The sequence below is a fragment of the Dreissena polymorpha genome, chromosome 3 (genome assembly GCF_020536995.1).
Source record: "Dreissena polymorpha isolate Duluth1 chromosome 3, UMN_Dpol_1.0, whole genome shotgun sequence".
Lineage (NCBI taxonomy): Eukaryota > Metazoa > Mollusca > Bivalvia > Myida > Dreissenidae > Dreissena > Dreissena polymorpha.
In genome coordinates, this window is record NC_068357.1 from 28,859,647 (window position 1) to 28,871,675 (window position 12,029).

General features: G+C 32.5%; 3 protein-coding genes across 5 annotated transcripts in view; 1 reads left to right on the forward strand and 2 right to left on the reverse strand.

Annotated features, from left to right (window-relative positions):
• Positions 1–12,029, forward strand: part of LOC127873462 (uncharacterized) — a 211,531-nt gene that overhangs the window by 33,293 nt on the left and 166,209 nt on the right. The gene's annotated exons all lie outside the window — the stretch shown is intronic.
• LOC127873452 (uncharacterized) overlaps positions 1–12,029 on the reverse strand; it is a 209,543-nt gene that overhangs the window by 7,084 nt on the left and 190,430 nt on the right. The gene's annotated exons all lie outside the window — the stretch shown is intronic.
• LOC127873458 (uncharacterized) overlaps positions 5,259–12,029 on the reverse strand; it is a 185,126-nt gene continuing 178,355 nt past the window's right edge. Inside the window, exons 4-10 of one of the 2 annotated variants that reach the window (XM_052417339.1) lie at positions 11,216–11,323; positions 10,946–10,982; positions 10,788–10,825; positions 10,115–10,214; positions 9,002–9,051; positions 7,053–7,165; positions 5,259–6,019 (exon numbers count right to left, since the gene is read on the reverse strand). In XM_052417339.1, the coding sequence (XP_052273299.1) occupies positions 5,813–6,019; positions 7,053–7,165; positions 9,002–9,051; positions 10,115–10,214; positions 10,788–10,825; positions 10,946–10,982; positions 11,216–11,323 (653 nt within the window). In that variant the 3' untranslated portion in view covers positions 5,259–5,812. The remainder of the gene's footprint in view (positions 6,020–7,052; positions 7,166–9,001; positions 9,052–10,114; positions 10,215–10,787; positions 10,826–10,945; positions 10,983–11,215; positions 11,324–12,029) is intronic. The other variant, XM_052417340.1, reaches the window with a different exon arrangement.

Genomic DNA, 12,029 nt, shown 5'->3' on the forward strand with positions numbered 1-12,029 from the left:
TTTGTGGTCCCTTTAAAGGTAAGAATTTAAATAGATACATTTTGATTTTCCTGATAGAATAGTCACAGTTAATATTATACAAAGATAGTGATAGGTTAAATCGAATATGATTCTATTTCAATTATGTCAAATACGGTAGGGTTAGGGATTTTTTTCCGCAAATACGGGGTTGCTAAGAGATGAATATTTTTTGGGGATTAATCTCTAACAATCAGGTTTTTTTAAGGATTAATCCCTAACAATCCACTCTAGGGGGTTTTAAGGATTTTTTGTTGTGAAAACGGATTGTTTGGGATTGTTAGGGCTGAATAGGGATGCTAGCACTCTGTGCATGCGGACTGGTGAAAAGGCGGAGTTACGAATATAAACGTTTGCTAGTTATGCGCTTGCGTAGGGATGAAAAGGCGGAGTTACTATCGCGAGCGTCATTGAAGCCGACTATCTTTACCTAGTTCTAAAGTATGCGTTTAATATATATCTTTTACATAAAATTTGATATTTTGAAGACCTCAAGTAAAAACAAAATTTTCAAACTACTAAAAGTGCAATTTATCCTTGACACATGTCATATCTCGACATCTTTGTACAGCACCATGTCATATCATTTTTTCATCAATACGTTGTATGTAAAGTCGAAGTTTTCCAACAATACGAACTTTTTAAAGAAACCCTGGCGGATATGTTACTCGGGGACATTGGTAAATATGATTGTCGGTGAAAAACTTTTTCACTGACATATCTTTAAAGAAATTTGTAAATAAAGTGCTAAATTTGGGACAAATCCCTGCATCGTCGACTTTAAATAGCCATATTTCAATAAATCCTGAATATTAATAACCAGGATTTTTCTAACATACATGGTAATACCTCCTTTGCATGCACCAAAATATATTTTATTTCAAAAATGCCTTTAAATAATTATAGAACTCGATTTACATACCCTACCGAAATTCTTTGAAATATATCGGCTACATCTCCTAGCATGTCCAACTTCTCACAGCATGTCGGGTTTCCGGGGGTGAAGACAGAAACATGAAAACGTTGCTAAAGATCAGTAACTCTGTAACAGCTAACACGACATTATGTTTGTTTCACCTAACATCGCAAATATAACGTAAGGTAGGTGGGCTAACCTTTGTTACGTAAATTTTTTTACGATTCCTCTCTTGCATAAGAATATACAATGATATGTTCAAACTAGTGGCTTATTGTTGGATTTGGTGATATATCGATTTTAAATCACGAGTGATCATAGAAAATAATATTTTCACGAGTGGTGTATTTAATGCTTACAAAAGATCATTATTGTGTTTTTGCCATCCCGGATCACAGGTGGTTAGCGTGTGGCTATGATATTAATTAGTGATAACATCATTTTGAATGATAAATAATCATATTATAACGAAAAATTAACTTTTCTGAAAAAAAATTTTCACTATCAAATATATATATAACAAGGTATGCAACTCAAAATCAGCCCAAAACGGGGTGCATCGCTTTGAACAGCCATATCATCATCAATTGTGCAGCGATTTTCACGATCTCGGTCTTATTCAACGCAGAAATAAATTTCCTTTCTGGAAATGTATATGTCTTGCAATATTTTTACAAATGCTGGGTCGACTTTTAAGAAATAACACGATACACAACTCGCATGACCCAGTTGACAGTGATCATGCAGTCTTTAAGACTGAAATCTTCACAGAGTAAAGGGCAACTTCCCTACAAAGTTCATGTAGTTCGATACCATAATTCAATAAAACGTATGAAAAAACATTATTACCGTTCTTGTCGTTACATTATGCATCAAGACTAACGGTCCAGCGCCGTTTGAAACCTTTGTTTACATACATTTCAACTAACTGACATTTTAAACATACGAGTGATTTTATTGGTCAAATGCGGAGGTGTGTCTTTACAACTGGAGATTTCATTCATAAAGACTGCATGATCACTGTCAACTGGGTCATGCGTGTTTTGTATCGTGTTATTTCTTAAACGTTGACCCAGCATTTGTAAAAATATTGCAAGACATATACATTTCCAGAAAGGAAATTCATTTCTGCGTTGAATAAGACCGAGATCGTGAAAATCGCTGCACAATTGATGAAGATATGGCTGTTCAAAGCGATGCATCCCATTTTGGGGTGATTTTGAGTTGCATACCTTGTTATATATATATATATATATATATATATATTTGATAGTGAAATATTTTTTTTTCAGAAAAGTTAATTTTTCGTTATAATATGATTATTTATCATTCAAAATGATGTTTTCACTAATTAATATCATAGCCACACGCTAACCACCTGTGCCCCGGATAATCCAAGTCCCTGTTGGGCGCTACGAAATTTAAATTCATGTATGTTCAAGGGAAGCTAATCCGCATGTTGTTTTAAACATTCAATGCAGAGTAGTTGCCCTTTGTAAAAATGTGGTTACAACGGAGAAACCAAACATATCCACAATTAGTTTCTGTAAAACCAAATTATCGATACTTTTTACTCTAAATATTCACTGTTTGAGACAGTTTTATTTCACTGATGTTTCTATATATTCAATATTAATAGTAAATTAAGCGTATGTGAACACTTTCTCAAACGTGATACTAGTAATTAAGGACATATTATCGAATTTTAGAAACATATATAAAACTCAAACAAACAAAATTAGAGTCGATCGTTTAAGTGGTAAGAAACAGTGTTCTTACAGCTTAATTTCTTTCAGTTTCAGCTGTTTGTTTTATGGACTAAAATTAGTATTTATGCCTTTCCCAAAACCAATTGGCCTCCTATTGTAATTACCTTACTTAATTGCAGATACGTAATGACCCAGAGTTTAGATCCAGCTTCTGGTGACTTATTTTCATATTGAGCCCGCGAGCACGTTGGGGCCTATAAGCTTAGGCCCAGTATAAGATAACAGAAAACTGGTAAATTTGGCTGTCACGTAACATAAAAAACTATATTTGGATAAATAATTTTATAATCAAATTGTAATTATATTAGAATACAGAGGCAAGAAATATACAAAATCATAAATAACTACACTATAACTAAATAAAGACGGTTAGTAATTAAGATACCAAACCAAAACAAAGTAATTAACGTGTCATAACATACAATTAGGTTTCTTCTACATAACACCTAAAAGTATCGTGACTTGTTAAATGCATAGAAACAATTAAACATACATAAGTCAGGGAGAAGCGGCTTCCCGAGATGTATTCTAGATGTGGATAACAAATTGGGGATGTCTATTCAATTGGAAAGCCGCGCGTATAGGGACATAAAAATTCGTCGGGATCATATGTCACCTGTCCAAGAGCGGCGAACCGCCCTGACAGGCGAGAGTCACGACGAAGTAATTGAGTACGGAACGGGTACTATAAATACACAGTCAAGCAGAAAGATTTTACCCTTGGCTTCTCTTAGGAAATATTCGTTTTGTGTTGTTTACTTTGGTTTTGAAATTATTTGTTTATCTTAAATAAAGAACTTTAACTCTACATTCAGACTTGTGATTCATATTACGTGACACGGCCTTGAAAAGCCTCGCGACCGAATAAACCGGCAACGTACGTTAAGATCACACGTTCAACCAATAACGTTGTTGTGTTAAAGTTATTGTATATTATTTGTTCTATGTGATCTATGTTTGTGTTGATTTTGCGATTTGTGTGGGATGGGGGGGGGGGGAGGTACATGTATGGCTTGATAATTATGGCACAAAACAAATATTTAGATACGGAAGACAAATGATATAACCCTGGAATGGAATGAAATTGGGTCCCTAGATATGACTGTACACTAGGATAAGGTCACTAGATATGACTGTGGAGTTGTGTGACGATAGATATGACGACAAGGCATACACGATTCGTGTTCAATGCATAACGTTGGTCATTAGCTATATTATGAGAGCCTGTGCACCATGCACAGGAGCGATACCTATACTTGATTTTCGTTTAAAAAAAGACTTTCTTGTAACGAACATTTTATTGAACGTGGAAATTGTCGTCCCTGAGTAGCCTGCGCAGACTGCAAAGGCTGATCTGTGACAACGCTTTACGCACATGCAATAAAACCCGTTATGTGCCGGGAAAGGGAATCAAGCTTATGAACAAAATAAAGGAAATATTTGTTTTTTCTTATACCGATGGTCGAATTTTCAAGAAGCTTATTTCACGTGTAAACATCTAGTTTAACTTGTTTATAGTTACTACGTACAGAATAAAAGCCATCGGTATGTGGGACAAAAAGAACTACATATATTGCAAATAATTTGGTAGAGATAACAGCTGTTTGTAGACAACAGTGTTATTGCGAGGAACTATCCGACATGGTTTTCTCACCGTACATCACTCATTGCTGAAAAAACCCACACACGGACAGATGTCGTATCAAGCCTAACCTGATGCATTGAAGATAAACTACATGTATGTCTTAACATTAGCCCAAACACGAATACATATTGCGTGTACTAGCATTCTATAAATAGGAAATCTCGACATTTTTACAAATGATATAGAAGAATAAAAATACAAAGGCGTAAAAAAGGCCATTATCATGGGAAAGTACATAGCTGTATGCTGTAGGCATATATATTTGCAAACATATTTTTATTCATATTAGCATTGATATATATTCTTTTATTAAATGTTGTTATACTATTTTTATGAGTCCTATACTAATCATACTAGTGTGCCTATGTTTATTAACGAATGTATAGACTCGTTAGTACATAGACATCAAATATTCGATACATTCAAAGAAAGTCTACGAATTTTTGTATTAATTAATAAAAGAACACTCGTTTTGGTACGTAAATGTAATAAATTCATAATGCAAATCGACACGCCGGTCATCCGGATACTTCGATAACGGATGGCTCTTCCATAACGGAGCAAAAAAAGCCACGCGCGAGAGACAGTTCTTCAGCTTTTTGCAATTGAAGCCTGCGCATTGGGTTCTCATACACGGAAAATTGTTCGGTCACCAAATTGTATAGCAAGGAATAATGGTGGATTTTCTGAAAAAAAATCCGGATAAAATCCATAATAAATCAGCATGAACTGGATGATAAGTACTGTTTTAACAAAATAAGATAGCTATAAATGCACCAAGGACGTGTTGACTATTCCAATAATTTCATTGGTTGCTATCTCAGTTCAGTGTTTGATGCACATTTATTCCTCTACATACTGGAATATCATACACTTGCTTGCATTATGTCTAAGCATGTATATTTTGTTGAAATGTGTTCTGATATTCAGTGCATGCAGTTTATCAATGGACTTTTCCATGTTTGGAAAACAATCTACCATTCTTCGAAAAAAGTCTTGACAATACACAAGAATAACAAGGATATATTTTTCAACTCCACGATCTGCGTGTCTCAACAAATACTGTTTATGATCTACATTTTTAAAACACAGATAAACGCATCTCTCGCACGCACGCACTCACGCGCTCACGCACCACCCATACCGAACACACCCACACGTAAGCACTTTTTTCCTTCCTGATTGAGGATGTTTTTTTTAGCATATATGGACATTAAATACAAAATTCATCAATGCTTACACTTACTTAACCCTTTGTATGGGGTCTTATACCTTATTACAGGCGATTGGAAATTATGGATGTAATTAAGACAGGTATTTATGTAATTGTTTATACATTTCCCAAATGATGACGTCGTTCTTTTCGAACAAATATAATTCACATCCGCAATCACACACTCACATGCACATGTAAGCATTTAAACACACATGTGATAGCCATCATATTATATTGACACAATGTTTCTATATCGATGATGTGCGACGAGGTCTTATTGCCGTATATTTATGACCGGGATCAATAACATGTCTCTTCAGATCTTCATATGCTAAAGGAATCACAGCGCATGTAGATTTTTGGTTTAGTTCAGAAAAATATCCTGAAGTTTCTAAACGAATAAGCTCTGCAGGGGTACGCCTAAGGTCCTCACAGTATCTGAATTTTCTTGCGAACTAAAATATAAAATATAAATATATAAAATAAACATTGTGAAACACAGTAAGATTATGTAAGTACGATCAGATCATCTTAAGTCGCTTGCGTAGCGATTGAAGTGTTTGTTTTGGATCTGAGGTTGGATTTTAGCAGTGTTCATCCAAGAATTGTTTATCAGGGAAAATGGTGACTTATGGTTTTGTTTCTGCTGTACTGTTGTGCTCATTGGCGTTTATCTCTGCAAGAATCACTAATAGATCTCTCAAGATTAACATACGTTACTGAAATAGCGAGAGAAATAATGGTGCTTAGTTGTTCCGTAAGATGTTCTTGTGAATGTTTAAGGGATCTTTTTACGTTTTGGTAAATTGACAAAATTGCAAAGAGGTTGTTTCAGATTCGCAATTTTTCGTTTTAGATATGATATTTGTGAGAAAACAGTAATACTGAACTTTTACCATGGTCTTATATAGCCATTATATGCATCTTTTGACTATTTAAAAACCTGAAAATTATTAAGCGTTGCAACGCGAAACGATTGAATAATTTGTAGAGTTCTGTTGTTGTCGTTTAATTTTGTGAAACTATGAAGATTGCTCATATAAAGTATAAAATACGTCATTCACTCATACTTGGCCGGATGGCCGAGCGGTCTTATTGGTTTTTACTCCAGGACTCCGGGGGTCACTGGTTCGAGCCCTGATGCGGTCTACCTTTTTCCTTTTATTAATTTCATTCTTGATTTTATACTGGAGCTTTTTAGATTCAATGTTTACATTTATCAATAACAAGCATTTAATGACAAACTTCAAAACATGCCAAAAATCTGTGAAAACGCCCCTTTAAATAGGAATAATCTGCTAGGAAACATGTTAAACTAAGGTGTAGATTATTTCGCTGATTTGGTGACACGTTTGACTTTAGATAATATAAATTAAACAGTTGACAAAGTATACAATGAAATAAATTACAGTGAAATAAACGATATATTCGTTTAAAACAAAACAGCCAGAATTATAATTTCATGTGTGTTTTTGAGCGAGTGCGAACTTTGTGTTCCATAGTTGGCTGAGTGCGGTCCGCCGTGGCTCCAAGTTCCTCTTCGATGTCGTCATAATGATGTTCAATCGTTACATCAACTTCTTTTGACTCAGGCAAATCTTCTGAAAATATAATTAAACTACGCTCACAGGTTCTTCTAACTAAACACTTGTATTATTTTAATTTCTCAAAATCTATCAAAACTATTGCTCTTCCATCAAGTTGAACATGGATGTTAATACACGACCTTAATTTCTTTTAATCTTACGACACTTGAAACACTCGTATGAACATTCCATCGACATTCAGCTCATATAAAGGATTTGCAATTAAATGTTTGTGTATATTTGTTATCAGTTGACAGTAAACTGAGCATTCATAAACAATTACTTATTCAGTGCATGTTTGAAAGCGATCAACTTTTATGATCTTGACTGAAAAAAAATATTTTAAAATATTTTAAAATATTATTTTGCGACTATTTTTATTTTCGAGTTATATTGCTTATTTATTGAAAATTCATTGAATCGTGGATTAATGATAATTCGATTTCAGTAGATATTCAAATTGCGTTGTAATTTTCTCAATATTGACGAAAACCGTTAATAAATAATCTGGAATTTTTATAAATGAAAGTAATGCGTTAGAAGTGCCTTCTAATGCATGTTTTACAACATGTGTTTTATATTTAATAGAATTATTCTATTCACTATTTTAAATATTGTAACGCATATATATAACTATGATTAACTCGTTCGTTTAAAAGCGTTGTGCGCTGTGCGTTTTATGTATAGTTTCTTTTGAAAAAGACATACATATTGTTGCTGAATGCATTATGCAAACTTTGTATTAATACAATACAGCTATCATAAACGTCAGGCTTGTTTAATATTATAAATTTATAATTTTAAATACTGTTTATGTTTCGGCATTATCTTTCATCAGTAGTATTAATATTAGCATAATCAGTCAAACTTACCTCAACCTCAATGAGTAACGTAACGTCGATTATGGTATAAATGATATGACTAAAAAACCATTATAATATCACTATACACAGATGGGTCCAGTTGAAAAAACGCACAGTATATTCAGTTGTAGGTCAACATAAAATATATATGTACACGATGATAATTTTATATTTAGAACTATGATTTCTAAATGTCAAAATAAGGGTATGATTATTATTATTACGTATGATCATTATTATTATTATTTATATGTACTCAAATGTTTCTTATCATTAATGTTCAACATTATTATGAAAAAGAAAAACGCACCAAAGAGAGAGCAGATAAAGTAAGATCCAAATGTGTTCCAACATGCGAAATGTGTTTTATTGAGCAGTTCGTAATATCAATTCTATGGTCATTCAGTATTCAGGACACACCCTGATTAGTTTGTCCGATATAAGGTTTATTATAAGTTTTACATGTCAACATCATAAAATACATCATATGACCTATGACCAGTTAAACTTCTATTGAATTGAGAATATATGCTTATAATATTGCATTTCTTAAATCGTCGTCAGTTACATTAACATATGAATTTACTTGAGTACGTTTATTTGACACAGATCATCATAAAAGATTATTTGTTCTTTATTAAGTGGTTTATCAGCAAAAATAGTAAATAAACGAATTTAAGGACATCACACTTTCCTTGTATGATTATCGTAAAATCTCTCTCTACGTATGTATATTATTAGAAACATTAGGAAATTATGTGTTTAAACATTGAGTAAATAATTCCTTGATTATTATGTAGATGCATAACAATACTGTACATGTAAGAAATCTTTGATGAAACGCGGACATTGTTTATATTTATATAATAAAATGTAACTAGGGAAATATTTATATGTTAAAATACATGTGAACAGGTGTGGACATATTTTTTAAACAATATGGATATTGGTCCCAATTTATATAATTAAAAAACAACAACATGCGTACCTGGTGGTCTAAATTGTTGCAATGTTGTGCCTTCATCATGTGTGGTTATTCTAAAACAGATTATGTTTGGTCTATAAGGTCAGTTAAAACCTATCAATGGTATACTAAAATGAACATGATGCAATTAAATGTATGCTCATTATTTTCAGATAAAACACTACAAAAAGTGTAAACAACCAACAATGTGTATATGCAAAATTGCAACTTAAAAGCATATCCTGACCGAACTTTATTACGTTAAATAATATTACATGAACCAACTTACAAACCGCATTTTCCTTTGTCAAAATGGTACTAGACATTTTTTAATGAAAAACTACTGGTTAGAAGTATTCTGAATGAATACATATGTATAAACTCATTTTTTTCTTATATACAGAAAATAAAAACAATATTTACATTATACTCGATTGTTAGTAAGTCGGTAATAACGGTGGACACTTATTTGAATAAAACAAAGTGTACAGTGTATGATACGCGGTAATAAGACACGACACAATTAGAAATTTACAAATAGAAGATCGGTTGAGTTATTCTATGTTTCGTGATTTACATCACATATGCCGGAAATGTAACAATCGATGAAATACTGGCAATGTGCTGTCGGAAATTTCATTTCAATTCAATTTCAAAGAGTATAGTTTCGTGGATTGGTAAGAAATAGCGAAAGGAAATTAAGTTTATTAATAAATGATTGTTAGCAAACAATAATTGTACAATATAGGAATAATGAAAGTCAAACAACATTGTAAAGCGGGAAATCTTAAAATACGCTTGTTTTACGATTATTTCCGACTCAGTACGAGACGATACTTACAGAATTAAAAAAAAAGCTTGTCAAAGCTTGGGTCATCGCCTAAAAATATCCATAAATACTAAAAAAAGTAACAACAAATTGTATTGTATCTCAATCGGCTTGTTTAGCACATTTATCATTTCATTATAATGTGTTTTCAATTGTGAAATTGTTAAAATGCAGGAATGTAATGTAAGCATGCTATCGTTGTTTTCATTAAACGATAACTGTCTTAACACGAATTCAAATATGATATCAATACCACGTATTGGCCGACTTAAATCTAATTGAAGGATTTTAAACATGTTCTCCCTTACATTCCAGCATTGTCGCAATGATGCCACTCCTGTTTATTGAATTTCTCTTCGATATGTTCGTATGCAGCAGAAGAATCACCGCTGGAGCTCGTGCTATCGACTGCAATGACAAAGGTATCATGTTAACTAATTCATCTTTAAAAAATTGATTTTCTAATGATTATATGTCCCGAATATACGTGCACATGATTATAAACTCATTTTGAGTACAAAGTCACTCAATAATTTAATTTGTTATTGTTTTAACAATTGTAAAATATTTTCAACGGAAAACTACATTTTCTTATGAACAAATCTTTACATGTATTCATATTATACAAAATGTTGTTTTATAGTAATTTAAGGCTCAAAATAAATGCACTGTCGAAATTGTTAAACTTTATTTTTTCACCGAATGCCGCATTAAATTGCAGATAAATTTTGCTCACACTCCAAACTTTAACATTTGTTAACTAAGCTTATATTGATAGTGTTTATTTTAATTAAACAACAATTTACCATTTCATTAAGCTCTCAAGATCGATTGTTACGAAGGAATATGTAAAGAATTACCTTAACTATGTTTAAGGTAAATTTAAAGCAAGAAGATGTCGTATTGTAAACGGCATGGCATTCTACAAATGACAAAGCCAGTTTATAAAATACATTTGAAACTACATATAAAAAGACATACCAACTGGATGAATGTAGAAGTTTGATTCAAGTTCTTGTCTGGAACATAAAGAGACTACTTGCATAAAAAGTTCAACATTAATTACGAATAGTATAGTCAACATTTATATAATATTTGCTATGCAGTGCACAAACAATAGTGATTAATGTTGGTCTTACTGTTGCGTAACGTTTTCATCTGTTCGAAAAGCACGACCTGAAATGAAAGCTTCTGCATTATCGCACACTTTTCTGGACCATTAATGATGTACGTCTCAATTATTCAGTTTATAATCAGGCAAATGTACAATAATAAACTTATTATTCTGCGATATATATTCGCGTTGTATTAAAATAAATTAAACGATGCATGCATACAGTTAATTTAGTTATACAATATGTCAACAGAGCTATTAATATTTCGTAACATCACAATAGTTTCAAACCTACGGATTGTGATGAACCAGGAGAGGATGAGGATGCACATGAACGTAGAGACAGCTATTCCAATCCAGATTGCCGTTAACTGAGGCATTGTAGTCCCGTGGTTCAGAGGATCTAGACAAAATTGTGAAAACGCGCTTTGAAATTGACATAAATGTGAATTGTAGTTCAAATACAACACTACGTATGCGATGAGTTGTTTGGTTTAAATATAACCATATAAAACAATATGAACTTTACAGAGTAGCTGCACTTAAATTACGTTACACTTGACAACTTATGTGCTTTTTGACGGATGCTCGACTGAAATAATGAAAAGGATATGCACATTATTCGGAAATCTCCAGAAACAGCATCAATATATAAATGTTGATACCATAAGGATATTTAATGCAAAAATCCCTGAAGCATTAACAATACAGGACAATAAATACAACATAAAACAATGCATAACAACTTTAAAAGTTGGGATTAAGCCCAACAGATCTGGTCATTTCAGCTCACACAATATCACTATTCATTTTATGTATCATGCCACTTTAAAAACATTTGATTTAATACTAGAGTCATATTAAATTAAAAAGGCATTCACTACGATGATACATACTGAAGTTTAAACAAGCTTTGTAACAAGCTGTTTTGCAATAAACCCGTTTTGCAGTAAATTTATTGCAAAACGGATTTGAGTGTCTTATTGCAATTTGATATTTACAACAACCCGTTTTGCAATAAACCCGTTTTGCAATAAATTTATTGCAAAACGGGTTGGAGTGTCTTATTGCAAAACGGGTTGGAGTGTCTTTTTGCAATGTGAAAAATT